This window comes from Oryx dammah, unplaced genomic scaffold, assembly GCF_014754425.2.
Source record: "Oryx dammah isolate SB20612 unplaced genomic scaffold, SCBI_Odam_1.1 HiC_scaffold_14, whole genome shotgun sequence".
Classification (NCBI taxonomy): Eukaryota; Metazoa; Chordata; class Mammalia; order Artiodactyla; family Bovidae; genus Oryx; species Oryx dammah.
The window spans coordinates 17,770,024-17,784,922 of record NW_024070198.1 but is presented as its reverse complement, the minus strand read 5'-3'; the positions used below and the strand labels follow the sequence as shown (position 1 = coordinate 17,784,922).

Here is a 14,899-nt window from a genome sequence, read left to right as displayed (position 1 = left end):
TTTTAATTGATAGCCAGTATAGCCTGTGAGAGAAGCAGCCATGATTCTGACTCTGTAAGGAGCTGCCTGGATCATCCTGGTATCAGGTCATGATTCACTCTCATAGTTTTTTAGCAGTAAAATATCTTATTGAGAAAGTGTGAAGGGGGTGGCATTATCAGAGATGTGTGTGGACTGTTTTCATTTCTCTTGAATACATAACGGAATGGAATTACTAAGTCATGTGATAACTCTATGTTTAACTTTTTGAGGAACTGCCAAGCTGTTTTCCACAGTGGTCACACCATTTTTTACATTCCCACCAGCAGTGTAGGAGAGTGGTGGGTTTTTTTTTGGCTCCACTGTATGGCATGTGGAATCTTAGTTCCCCAACCAGTGATCAAACCTGCACCCCCTACAGTGAAAGCTCAGAGTCTTAACCACTGGACTGCCAGGGAAGTCTTTGTAGAAGAGTTTAATTTTCTCAGCATTCTTGCCAGCACTTTTTATTGTCAGTCTTTTTGACTATAGCCACACCTCTGCCCTGGTGGCTCAGAGGTTAAGGCGTCTGCCTGCAAAGTGGGAGACCTGGGTTCAATCCCTGGGTCTGGAAGATCCCCTGGAGAAGGAAATGGCAACCTGCTCCAGTATTCTTGCCTGGAGAATCCTATGGACGGAGGAGCCTGGTGGGCTACAGTCCACGGGGTTGCAAAGAGTTGGACACAACTGAGCGACTTCACTCACACCACTGATTATGAAGTAGTATCTCATTGGGTTTTGATTTACATTTCCTTGATAGCAAATGATACCGAGTATACAAATGCTTTTTGGCCACTTGTATATCTTATTTGAAGGAATGTTTAAGTCTTTTGCCTATTTTTGACTGGGTTTTTGTCTTTTTATTATTAAATTATATTGATATGATTTTGTTATTATATTTTGCTATAATCTGTGTTTATACTTGATTCTTTTTTTCCTTTCTCTTATTGGAGGATGAAACATAGTAGGAACATTGATTTTTTTCTTCCTTGTATATTTTCCATCCCTTACAATCATCTCTTTTATCCTCAAGATTTGATGCAGTTTGATGATAAAGGAAACAAGACCAATGTGCCAGATAAGGAACGGCAAATTGAGGCTCTTCAGTTGCTCTTCCTCATTCTCCCTCCACCCAATCGTAACTTGCTGAAGTTACTGCTTGATCTCCTGTACCAGACAGCAAAGAAACAAGACAAGAATAAGATGTCCGCCCATAACCTTGCCCTTATGTTTGCACCTCATGTCTTATGGCCAAAAAATGTAAGTGTCGGGGGGAACAGAAAGACTGCTTGGTTTTCTTGAGCTGGGTCTCATCTTATAGCTGTACTTCGTGTGGTTATCAAGGGTCCAGGTTCTAGTCTTCAGCTTTATAAGGTTAGGAACTTACTTTGTTAGATCATTTAAGAGTTATCAAACTGCCAATTCCTGTTAATCTCGCTTATAAATAAATCTGATAAACCTGAATTATAATTTTAGTGGAAACTCTTAGTGGAAGATTATAGCTACTAAATATACCAGAATACTCATGTTGGGTGGTCAATGTAAACTCCTTCTTAACATGAAAGCCTTCTTGGGAAATCAGATTGATTTCTGAAGATCAGATGGTATAAATTTAAACCAGAGCTGTATGATCTTACAGGACAGTGTCACTGAGCTTTTAGATAAGAGCTTTCAGATAGAGCGATACTGCCTTGTCCTAACTTTTCTATGTCCTGTAGATGTACTCTCCTTAGATAAAGCTGGATGTCCTTCTTTTTTTTTTTTTTTCCAACTTTCAACTTTTTATTTTGTATTGAGATATAGCCGATTAACAATGTTGTGGTAGTTTCAGGTGAACAGTGAGGGGACTCAGCCATAGATATATATATATATCCTGAATGTGCTTCTTTAACTGAGACCACAGCCTTCCTAGTGACTTACATGAGAAGTAAATTATATAGTCTTTTGAACTAATTCTTTTTTTTCCCCTCTGAGGCATTTTATTTGTATGTATTACATCCCTAGAAAAAGAATCCAAGGATTTTCCCTCCTGTATGTTTTCGTCTTGCTTCTTCATGGTCCATGATGCCAGCTGAGGTTGTCAGTACAATGAAACCAAACTGACGGGATGGGAGCAGGTTATTCTGCCATTTTTCTAGATCTTTGAGTTGCATAAAGATGAAATCTGGGGCTGATCACTCCACACTTATTTAGCCTGCCTGTGAGGTTCACAACAGTTTTCCCAGGCCTGTGATCATCAGTGATTTCAAATTCACCAGTGTAATTGTGCTTCATCATCTCTGTTAGAAGCCTGACGATGACTCTGGAGCACGGCCTAATAAGGACCTGGCGTTTGCCTCTCTTTTCGGTATTGTTGATACTCTTGAGAGTGTCAGCCAGGACATTCATGCACACCATTCTGGCGGCATGGAAAGATGGTGGAAAGACTGAACTAATTCTTGACCTGAAAGCCCATAGTTTCATATTCCTGTCCATTCATAAAACAGAGCTTCTGCCCAGAGGAAGGTTGATGTGGGGAGGGATATGAGAGGAAAAAGACTACATACCAAGATTTGTCCATGTTAAGGGGATAAAACCTCATAACTAAAAGAGTTTTAGAACCAGCTAAATGAGAATGAGACTGAGAATGAGAATTAGAATGAGACAGAAAATAAATAAGTGATCTATGACTATAAAGTTGAGAGGTCTTAGAACAAGCAAACATTAAGTAACAAAGATACATGTTGAGAATGCGGGCTTTGGGATAGTAGAGACGCTGAAGTGCTTAAAAAGGAGTTAGGGGAAACAGGAGAAGGGAGTCAGTGACCATTTGACTATTTTTAAGAAACGGATGTCACCTTTAACATCAATTCATAGTGACAGTTCTCTTTTGTCTTTGGAGAAACTAGTTTCTCTGGAGAGCAATGTTCTTGGTAACTGGTATGGATTCTGTTCTTCTTGTCCCTTTTCCCAGGAAGGATGATCTTCAGCATACATGTCTAATTCTCAGGCAGAATAAGAAAAGGAAAATTGGTTCTCTTGGATTTCCTGGTCACTTCAGGGACGCATGGTTCTTCCTAGGTTATATCATTTCAAGTGGAAACCTGCTGAACCAAAAAGTCTTTCCAGAATTAAACACTGTATTGGAGTCAACTTTCTTGGCGATAGATGCTATCATACATTTGAAAGAATTAGCTTATTAACAAGTAAATGGGAGTATCTGCCTTCCACTTCCCAGTTCTTCATCTCTCTTTTTTGCTTTCTTTTGCTCTGAATAGGCCACTGCAAATGACCTTCAAGAGAATATCTCAAAATTAAATGATGGGATGGCTTTTATGATTAAACACTCTCAGAAACTTTTTAAGGTAGGTAATAAATGGGATTTGGATAGTGAGAAGATAAAGAGATGGAGCAAGTGGGATCCTGAGAGGGCTGTAAAGATGACTAAGAAAGGCCCTGACTGGAACTGGAAACCAAATTAGACAGTGGTAAAACTGAGAGGGAATGATCTAGGTAGGGAAGAATATGAAGGTACCTGAGAGCTGAGCAGGGCTCCACCCTTGAGTCATCCTTCCTTTTTCATGAAAAACAGCAGATGTTGGAAGCAGAGTAGTAGTTTTATCTTGCCTGCTTCCTGCCAGTTGAAATTTGACAGCCTCCTTTCATCTTGTATTCATAGTCGTTTTTAGTACAAACTAGCAGTGTTTCTGCCAACGTAATTTTCTTAATAACTTTGTGGGTCTCTATGGATTTTAGTGAGATTCAATCAGAAGATTAATTTGAAGATAAACCCTTCTCTTCCATGGACTCCTGCTGAGAAGGCTGAGGGACAGTACCTTTCAGCTTCCTGGAGGCCCTCTGGTTGTATTGAGAGGCTCTGGGAGGCACGCCTTTACCCTTTTGAAAGGGCTCTTTGTGTAACTGAATGTTTTTGACCTTTTGATGTTTCCAGTATTTTAGCAAAAGGTTTTGCAGTCACATCCTTGGTCTTTTCTTTAGAGTGTACTTTCCTGATGGTGAATTTCTTAATTTTAGTGTCTTTTGCCGTCTGGAAAAGCTGAGAATTTTTAAGACCCCTCTGTTCTGGTTCCTTGTTTTGCCTTTGTTAAAAAAAAAGTGGTAAAATACATATGACAACATTTACTATATGTGTACAGGCCAGTGGTATTAATTACATTCATACTGTTGTGCAAACCATCACCACCATCCATCTCTTGAACTCCTTTCATCTTCCTAAACTAAAATGCCATTAAACAATAAAGTTAGTTTAGTTGAAAAACTAAAACTCATTACTCTCCCATTTACCCCTTCCCCTTGGCCCTGGCAGCCACCATTCTGCTTTCTGTCTGTGATTTTGACCACTTTAAGTGTGTCATGAAAGTGGAATCAGCCGTACAATATTTGTCTTTCAGTGACTGGCTTGCTTCCTTTGCATGTCTTCAGGCTTCACCTATATTGTAACATTTGTCAGAATCCCCTTCCTTTTTAAGGCTGACATTTCACTCATTGCGTAGACCACATTCTGCTTATCTGTTGAGGGCACTTGGGTTGCCTCCATGTTTAACTAGTATGAATAATGCTTCTCTGAACCTGGGCATGTCATTTATATTGTGTTTACAACTACATAGCATTTATATTGTATTAGGCATTATAAGTAATCTACAGATGATTTAAAGTATACAGGAAGATTATGTAGCTTACACCGTTTTATATAAGGAACTTGAGTATCTATGGATTTGGGTATCTATGGGGAAATCCTAGAACCAATACTGTTTGGATTCCGAGGCGCGACTCCGTACCAGAGATGGAATTGTTGGATCATATGGTCTAACAGAACTGCCATACTGTTTTCCATAGTTGATGTACCATTTTACCTTCTCACCAACAGTACACAAGAATTCCCATTTCTTTGCTTCCTCAACAATACTTGTTATTTTGTTTTGGGGATTTTTTTGATTGTAACTGTGTTATTGGGTGTGAGGTGGCAACTCATTGTAGTTTTGATTTGCATTTTCCTAATGGTTAGTGATGTTGAACATCTTATCATGTCTTTATTGCTGATTTGCATATCTTCTTTGGGGAAATGTCTATCCAAATCCTTTGCCCATTTCTTTTTTTCTTTTTTGGCTATGCTGCATGGCTTGTGGGATCTTATTACCCTGACCAGGAACTGAAGCCATGCCACAGGAGTGAAAGCATCAAGTCCTAACCATTGGACTACCAGAGAATTCCTCCCATTTTTGAATTGGTTGTTATTTTTTGTTACTGAGTTGTAGGTATTCTTTATATATTCTAGATATTAATCACTTATCAGACATATGATGTGAAAATATTTCTTTCCATTGGGTGGATTGCTTTTACTTTGTTAATAGTGTCTTGCTGCACAAAATTAAAAATTTTTTTATGAAGTCCCATTTGTCCATTTTCTCTCTTGTTGCCTATGCCTTTAGTGGCATATGCAAGAAATCATTGCCAGATCCAATGCTCTGAAGCTTTTGCCCTGTGCTTTAACAGGATCCAGGGTAATTCAAAGCAGGGACGGAGTCAGTGTCCTAGGAATTAATTGCTTAATTAAAGATATGGAGGGAAATTAGAAAGAAATAGTGTAGTAGGAAAATACTAGTGGAGAAAAAGAAGCTGAATAACTTGGTTTACGTGGAATACCAATAAAACCTCGAGACGAGAGGTTTGCACCACCTATGTAGGCCACCGGCGCCTGCTTGAACAGTGGAGGGCGCCCCGCCTTGCGCTCCCTCTCGCCTGGGTCTTAGAAGCCAGGGCAAAGTTAGCAGGCTTGGCGAGCATCCACCCTCCAGATGGGAATTCAGCCAGAAGGGGAAAGAAAGAACAACACGGGGGAATCAGTCTTTCCAGAAGCTGATCCATTTTCTTTATTTTCAGGTTTGCTTATATACCTTTTGTTACACATAGAGACAAATGGAAATTTTAAAGTCATGTGGGGGTCAGCAGTCCTGACCTTTATCAAAATCAGGTGCTTCATATAAATGTATACAAAAAGGTCTTAGGGGTTTTACATCATCTTCTGGCCAGGGGGCCTGCTAACATTTTATAATCCTTTCTTTCTGATAACAGTGAGTCAACCAGAAAATGTATTTTCCAGGGGTGATTTTTCTTAAACCAGGCACCACCCTCCGAAGGTACCAGATAAAGTTGCATTCCTATAGGGTGAGGGTGTAGTGGGTTACAATTAAGAAAGGAATTTGCTTAGCCTAAGGTTAACATGATTAATCTTAAAGGTTAATACTTATTTCTCCTATATGCTAGTTATATTCATTATAAGGGCAGGGAATATGGAGATTTAGCAGCAAACACTGGCCCAATAAATGAAAAACCTTCACCAATATAGTTCCTAGTCTACCCACTATACTAATAATTTCTAACTTCCTAAAAGAATCTGCCTTTAGAAAGTTTAAAACATCTCATGCCTCTCACAGTTGGGAGGCTGTAAACAATCACATGTGGCCGGACAAACCTGTTCAGACAGGCTAGATAACCTTCAAAGGAGTTTGTAAGTTGAAACACTCTTGTCACTCCCAGGAATTTTTATTAACTGGAGCTGTAGGTTAACTCCTTCTCCGAGAGAGGTGGTGGGGGACAGCCCCCCGTAAAATCAGAGGTGTAGGTGAGAGCACGAAGCAGTAAAGTAGGCAGACTCTGGTTTTGGGGGTAGATTCTCGGGAACAGGGGGTTTCCTGAGGCTCGATCCCGCCTTTGCGTACGCCGAAGCCTCCTTCCTCATGACCTTTGCCACTGGCGGAGTTCCTCATGCTGGCTCCCGGCAGTTTTATGTCTTATGTTTATTTATTTTCGGTACTTTTTGTATATGGTATTAGGTAGTGGTCCAGTTTCATCCTTTTGCGTGTGGATATCCAGTTTTACCAGCATCATTTGTTAAAAAAACTGCCTTTCCCCATTGAATAGTCTTGTTTGTCACCCTTACTGAAAACTCATACGTATGAGGGTTTATTTCTGGAGCCTCTTCTGTTCATTGATCTGCATGTTTGTCTTTATGCCAATGTCATATTGTTTGGATGACTGAAGCTTTGTAGTAAGTTTTGAAATAAGGAAGCGTGAGTCCTCTAGCATTGTTCTTTTTCAATATTATTTTAGCTATTTGGGGTTCCTTTGACTCTGTATGAATTTTAGGATGGATTTTTCTATTTCTACAAAAACTATCATTGCAATCTTGATAGGGAGTGCAGTAGATTATTTTGGGTAGTACTGACATTTTAACAGTAATAAGTCTTCCAATCCATGAATCTGGGATGTCTTTCCATTTACTTGTTGACTTTAATTTTTTTCAGTGAATTTTTATAGTTACTTTGTTATCAGTTCTAACAATTTTTCTATGAAATATTTAGGGTTTTCTACATATGAGATCATATCATCTATGAATAGAGATAATTTTACACTTTTCAAATTTGGTTGTTTTTTATTTCTTTTTCTTGCCTAGTTGCTCTGGCTAGTTTTTGTTCCTTTTTATTTAACAGTTTTTCCTTCAGTTTGTCTCTTTTCTTACTTTATAGTCTGCAAGACCAACAGGAGAGTCTCTCTAGTGTGTGCTAATAAGATGGAGATTGAGATGTATTTTATACATATATGTAAAATATATTACATATATCATGTATTATAAATATAATCTCATAATTTAATCACAATTGTTTAGCTATATCATGTAACCCAATCATCATGGGAGTAACACTCAGTCACCAATATTCTATTGGTTAGCAACAAGTCACAAGTCCATTCATACTTGGGAAGAGGGGGTTATACAGAATGTGAACATGGAGGCCACCCTAGAATTTACCCATTCAGGATGGTGTGATCCAAAGTTCAGAGATTAGGAAACACAGGTCAGAATCTTTGGCTTAGTAGCCTGGAAAACAAAGGGTCAGGGCTGTATTGGAGGCTTAGGTGCCCAAGTCAAAGATTATGATCAATTAGAAGTCAAGATCTAGATAAGTGAATTAGAGCAGTAGTCACAGGACAACTGGAGAAAGAATAGTTTTTAATGGTGAGCAAAGGTCTCTCAAATCAGTTCTTATATGCCTCATTTAGAGGAAGAACTAGTTCCAAAGCATGATTTTATGGGAATAAGTTGAAAGGAGTTGTGAATATGAAGAGTAAGGCAGTAGTTGTGAATCAAAATGGGGAATTTCTAGGTTCACTTCCTAATAGAACTCTCATTCTTTTGAGTTCTCTTGCTACCATTGCCATGGGGTTAACTTTTTATGGCCCACCACTCATAAATTGAAAGAGAGATGGGATCACAGAGATCTCATTGCATCTCGCAGTTTAGCTTTCCCACCTTCTGATCTGTTACCTGTGGAGTCCATTCTCTTGCCCTTGGTCCAGCGTACACAATTCAAGTATACAATGAAGTTGTACTTCACTGTGAAGGATTTTTTTTAAGTGACTTAAAACAACACAGATTTATTATCTTACATTTCTATAGGTCAGAAGTCTGGCAGGAATCTCACTGGGCTAAAACTAAGGTGCTGGCAGGGATGCATTCCTTTCTGGATGTTCTAGCAGAGAATCTGTTTACTTGTCTTTTCCAGCTCCTGGAGATCGCCCATATTCCTTGGCTTGTAGTCCCCCTTCTCCATCTTCAAGGCTAGTAATGTTGTGTCTCTCTGATCCTTCTACTAATAGTCATGTTCCCTTCTAACCACAGCTGGGAAAAGTTCTCTGCTTCTAAGAACCCATGTGATTATGATTATGGGTGAACCTGCTTGGATAACCTGGGATACTCTCCCACTGCAAGGTCTTTAACTTAATCACACCAGCAAAGTCTCTTTTACTTTACTGTGTCAGGTAACATGTCACTGTGGAGGATCATAGAATACAGATTATACAAATCCTAGAGATAAAACATGAGTACAGTATTTGGCTTGGTTCAGTTCGGTTTAGTTCAGTTGCTCAGTCGTGTCCAACTCTTTGCTACCCTATGGACTGCAGCACACCAGGCCTTCCTGTCCATCACCAGCTCCCAGAGTTTACCCAAACTCATGTCCATTGAGTCGGTGATGCCACCCAACCATCTCATCCTCTGTTGTCCCCTTCTCCTACCTTCAATCTTTACCAGTATCAGGGTCTTTTCAAATGACTCAGTTCTTCACATCAGGTGGCCAAAGGATTGGAGTTTCAGCTTTAGCATCAGTCCTTCCAGTGAATATTCAGGACTGATTTCCTTTAGGATTGACTGCTTGGATATTCTTGCTGTCCAAGAGACCCTCAAGAGTCTTCTCTAACACTACAGTTCAAAACCATTAATTCCTTGGTGCTTAGCTTTCTTTATAGTCCAACTCTCATATCCATACATGACTACTGGAAAAACCATAGCTTTGACTAGACAGACCTTTGTTGGCAAAGTAATGTCTCTGCTTTTTAATATGCTGTCTAGGTTGGTCATAACTTTCCTGCCAAGGTGTAAGCGTCTTTTAATTTCATGGCTGCAGTTACCATCTGCAGTGATTTTGGAGCCCCCCAAAATAAAGTCTGTCACTGTTTCCACTATTACCCCATCTATTTGCCATGAAGTGATGGGGCTGGATGCCCATGATCTTAGTTTTCTGAATGTTGAGTTTTAAGCCAACTTTTTCACTCTCCTCTTTCACTTTCATCAAGAGGCTCTTTCTGCCATAAGGGTGGTGTCATCTGCATATCTGAGGTTATTGATATTTCTCCTGGCAGTCTTGATTCCAGCTTGTGCTTCTTCCAGCCTAGCATTTCTCATGATGTACTCTGCATATAAGTTAAATAAGCAGGGTGACAATATATAGCCTTGACGTACTCCTTTTCCTATTTGGAACCAGTCTGTTGTTCCATGTCCAGTTCTAACTGTTGCTTCCTGACCTGCATACAGGTTTCTCAAGAGGCAGGTCAGGTGGTCTGGTGTTCCTATCTCTTTCAGAATTTTCCACAGTTTATTGTGATCCACACAGTCAAAGGCTTTGGCATAGTCAATAAAGCAGAAAGAGATGTTTTTCTGGAACTCTTTTGCTTTTTCCATGATCCAGCGGATGTTGGCAATTTGATCTCTGGTTCCTCTGCCTTTTCTAAAACCAGCTTGAACATCTGGAAGTTCACAGTTAACATATTGTTGAAGCCTGGCTTGGAGAATTTTGAGTATTACTTTACTAGCATGTGAGATGAGTGCAATTGTGTGGTAGTTTCAACATTCTTTGGCATTGCCTTTCTTTGGGATTGGAATGAAAATTGACTGACCTTTTCCAGTCCTGTGGCCAGTGCTGAGTTTTCCAAATTTGCTGGCATATTGGGTGCAGCACTTTCACAGCATCATATTTGAGGATTTGAAATAGCTCAAATGGAATCCCATCACCTCCACTAGCTTTGTTTGTAGTGATGCTTCCTAAGGCCCACTTGACTTCACATTCCAGGATGTCTGGCTATAGGTGAGTGATCGCACCATCGTGATTATCTGGGTCATGAAGATCTTTTTTGTATAGTTCTTCTGTGTATTCTTGCCACCTCTTCTTAATATCTTCTGCTTCTGTTAGGTCCATACCATTTCTGTCTTTTATTGAGCCCATCTTTGCATGACATGTTCCCTTAGTATCTCTAATTTTCTTGAAGAGATCTCTAGTCTTTCCCATTCTATTGTTTTCCTCTATTTCTTTGCACTGATCACTGAGAAAGGCTTTCTTATCTCTCCTTGCTATTCTTTGGAACTCTGCATTCAGATGTTTATATCTTTCCTTTTCTCCTTTGCTTTTCACTTCTGTTCTTTTCACAGCTATTTGTAAGGCCTCCTCAGACAGCCATTTTGTGTTTTTGCATTTCTTTTTCTTGGGGATGGTCTTGATTCCTGTCTCCTGTACAATGTCACAAACCTCTGTCCATAGTTTATCAGGTACTCTGTCTATCAGATCTAGTCCCTGAAATCTATTTCTCACTTCCACCGTATAATCATAAGGGATTTGATTTAGGTCATACCTGAATGGTCTAGTGGTTTTTCCTACTTTCTTCAATTTCAGTCTCAATTTGGCAATAAGGAGTTCATGACCTGAGCCACAGTCAGCTCCCGGTCTTGTTTTTGTTGACTGTATAGAGCTTCTCCATCTTTGGCTGCAAAAAATATGATCAGTCTAATTTCAGTGTTGACCATCTGGTGATGTCCATGTGTAGAATCTTCTCCTGTGTTTTTGGAAGAGGGTGTTTGCTATGACCAGTGCATTCTCTTGGCAAAACTCTGTTAGCCTTTGCCATACTTCATTCTATACTCCAAGGCCAAATTTGCGTGTTACTTCAGGTGTTTCTTGACTTCCTACTTTTGCATTCCAGTCTCCTATAATGAAAAGGACATCTTTTTTGGATGTTAGTTCTAAAAGGTCTTGTAGGTCTCATAGAACTGTTCAACATCAGCTTCTTCAGCATTACTGGTCACTGCATAGACTTGGATTACCATGATATTGAATGATTTGCCTTAGAAATGAACAGAGATCATGCTGTCGTTTTTGAGGTTGCATCCCAGTACTGCATTTCGGACTCTTCGGCTTGGTACAAGTTCTAATTATTGCATTCTTTCAAACAGTGTCTAGTTTTGCTTTTCCTTTCTGTAGATCTCTCGTTTAGCTCCTCATCCTTGGGATTTTGATTCTTATTCGCTATTTATCTTTGTTTCCAGGCTAGTGTGAGCACTCTTTGAGCCTCTGTTGATCTCTAAAGGAGACAAAGACTGTCCTTTCTTTCTTTCTTTCTTTCTTTTTGTGATTTGTTTTGGTCTTAGAACTTTTATCTTTGGATTTGAGTCAGAACTGTTGTCCTTGTGGGCACCTGCTTCACCACTTTGGCTCAGTAGGTTCTTCCTTGAGCTTTTCCCTGGATGAAAAATGGTTGATTGTTCTGTGCGCTCTATATTCTGAGAGGTCCTGCTTTACCCCAGATTGTTCGTCTTGTGTTTTTCTGTCTTTTTGTTCTCAGGTTCCTTGGGTGGACCGTTTATCTCTTAATCCTCAAATTCTTTGTTATTTCATTCTGTTTATCTCTTAATCCTCAGATTCTTTGTTATTTCATTCTGTGTACTTTGTATTTTTTCCCCTAAAATTATTCCTAACTACTTGAAGTTCTGTCTTCTACTATTATAAGTCCATCAGACCCTCAGATTTTCATTTAAACCCATCTACTTTTGATTCGCTTTCTGAATATCCCTTCAGCTCATGGTATCCTTTTGGGGCAATGGTTTTTATGTTTCTTAAAAATTTTAACTTATCTGCTTCTTTGTGGTGGTACTGTATCTCTGCTGCTCTGTGTGGGTTTTTCTCTAGTTGTGGTGAGCAGGGACTGCTTTCCATTGCAGTGCCCTGGCTTCTCATTGTGACGGCTTCTCTTGTTGCAGAGCACAGGACCAAGGGCGCCTGGGCTTCGGCAGTGGCGGCCCACAGGCTCAGTGCCTGCAGCTGCCAGGCCGAGAGCACAGGTGCAGTAGTTGTGGCACTCAGGCTTAGCTGTTCCGTGGCACGTAGACTCTTCCTGGGGCAGGGTTCAAACCCCTGTCCCCTGCATTGGCAGTTGGATTCTTAACCACCAGGCCATCAGGGAAGTCGTGTTTTTTTTTTTAAATGAAGTTTCAAAATAGGTGATGTGGGCTGTCATAGTCTTGTTTGGAGGAAATTTCCTTTGGCTCTCTTCTGTAGTTTACCAAGGGAAAAATTAAACTAGATAACATAATGTCTTTGTCGTGAGACTTTTTTTTGAAAACTTCATTATGAAGTTTTTCAAATACAGAGAAAAGTTGAAAGATTGAAATAAAACTCTCAGATTCAATGAATGTCACCATTTGGCATGTTTGCTTTATCTCTCTATGTTCATGCTTTTTATTTTTTTATTTTTTGGCTGAACCACTGACATGGTGTTTTGTCCTTTAAAACTTAAGCATGACTATATTCCCTCTACTCTTCTGTCTATTCATTGTATTAAATTTTGAGCGTTTGCTATTGAAACTCCAACTGAGAATCTTAATTTATCTAACACCCCCAAATAATTGTAATATATAGTAGAACTATATGTAACTTTGCTCTGTTTTCTAAGTATATAAATATATTATCATTTTTTCATAATTCAAAAAAGAAAAAAGAAGTCAAATAGTAATACAGAAGTACCAATTAAGAAAAGGCATGCATCTCCTAAGAATACGAACATTCTCCTAATATTCACAGTATCATTATCACATCTAAGAGAATTTGTAACAATTTCATATCAGCTAATATTCAATTCATATTCAAATTTCACCAACTATCCTAAAAATGTATTTCATAGTTCCTTTTTTTAAAAACATAAACTAATCAAGGCTTATGTTTTGCTTTATTATGTCACTTTTAATCTAGAATAATCACTGCCCTTTTTCTTTATGTCATTGATTTGTTGAAGTATTCAGGCCTATTGTGTTACAGAATATTCCATATTCTAAATTTGTCTTATTGTTTTCTCAGGGTTGTTTAGCTTTATCCTTTATCCCTTTCTCCGTGGCTCCTATAAACCACAAGTTGGGTCTAGAGGCTTGATTAGATTCAGATTAAGCATTTTTGGCAAAGATTCATAGGTGATCTTTGTGTACAACATATTGCATCACATTGCATCACATTAGGAGGCACAGAATGTCAGATTGCCTTAGTGGTGCTAGTTCTGCTAATTGCTGCCACATCTCTCAATTATCAAGGTGCATTTTCCCCTTGGCAGTTAGTAAGTCACCTGCAGGGTGATCACCGAGTGTAATGGTTTTAGCATCCACTGATAATCCTGCTGGCATCTGTAACTATATTGGGTATTAAAAAATAGTGATTTTCTAATTCTATTATTTAATCTTTATTAGCTGACTTTCATCTTTGGACAAGAGCTTTTCTTTTCTCTTATTTAAAAATTAATTTTATTTTTTGGCCACAGCATGTGGCATGTGGGGTCTTAGTTCCCCAACTAGGGATTGAACCTGTGTCCCCTGCACTGGACCTCCAGGGAAGTCCCCTCTTATTTTCTGTTTTTATGAGTCTCTGTAGACTCATGGACTTTTAGTTATTCAAAGTGTTAGTCAATTTCTATTGTTAATTTTGATATTCAAATTGTACTGAATTTGGCCCATAATAGCCCTTGCAAGCTGCTTTGTGCTGTGTCTTTTTGACAGGACTCCATTAGTCTTTGAGTGTTTCCATTCTGGCATAAATGTCCCCAGCTTACTTTGTACTTGCTCTGCCCTGGGCCTGGAATCAATTATTTTCTTCAGGGAGTCTTAGATTTTTCCACTGACACTGGGGGTACCTACTTATTGTTTCTTGGGTGACATTGCTTCTAGGCTCTTTGAAGGCAAGGAAGTAGATCAAAAATTTTTTAGAAAGGAAATCATTATTTCATAATGAAAGTGAAGTAGCTCAGTTGTGTCCGACTCTTTGTGACCCCGTGGATTGTAGCCTACCAGGCTCCTCCCTCCATGGGATTCTCCAGGCAAGAATACTGGAGTGGGTTGCCATTTCCTTCTCCTGGGGATCTTCCCAACCCAGGGATCGAACTTGGATCTCTCGCACTGCAGGCGGACACGTTACCCTCTGAGCCACCAGGGAGGCCCTAGTTCATAGTTGTATTTCCAATTCAGATTTAACACCACAGAGCTTTTATTCTTCTTGACTTCTTTTACTTTATACTAATATAAATTTTTACTACAAATTCTAGATTTTAATAGCATTTATATATGTTATTTGTTTTATCCTGCAATATAACAATTAGTTTCAAAATAATGCAACTATTACGACTAATAATAAACTTCTGTATATCTGCTGATGGAAGTTGAAGATTTCCTTACAGTTCTGTTTCCCTTGAATATATCTCACTAGGCTGTATACTGTATAGTCAGAATACAGTTTTTAAAAGT

General features: G+C 39.1%; 1 protein-coding gene and 1 pseudogene across 1 annotated transcript in view; one reads left to right on the top strand and one right to left on the bottom strand.

Moving 5' to 3' along the window:
• The window catches only part of ARHGAP19 (Rho GTPase activating protein 19), a 63,390-nt gene that overhangs the window by 32,482 nt on the left and 16,009 nt on the right, over positions 1-14,899 (top strand). Inside the window, exons 5-6 of the mRNA XM_040254649.1 lie at positions 1,052-1,278; positions 3,276-3,362. Coding sequence (XP_040110583.1) covers positions 1,052-1,278; positions 3,276-3,362 — 314 coding nt within the window. The remainder of the gene's footprint in view (positions 1-1,051; positions 1,279-3,275; positions 3,363-14,899) is intronic.
• On the bottom strand, positions 1,985-2,428 carry LOC120873750 (annotated as a pseudogene).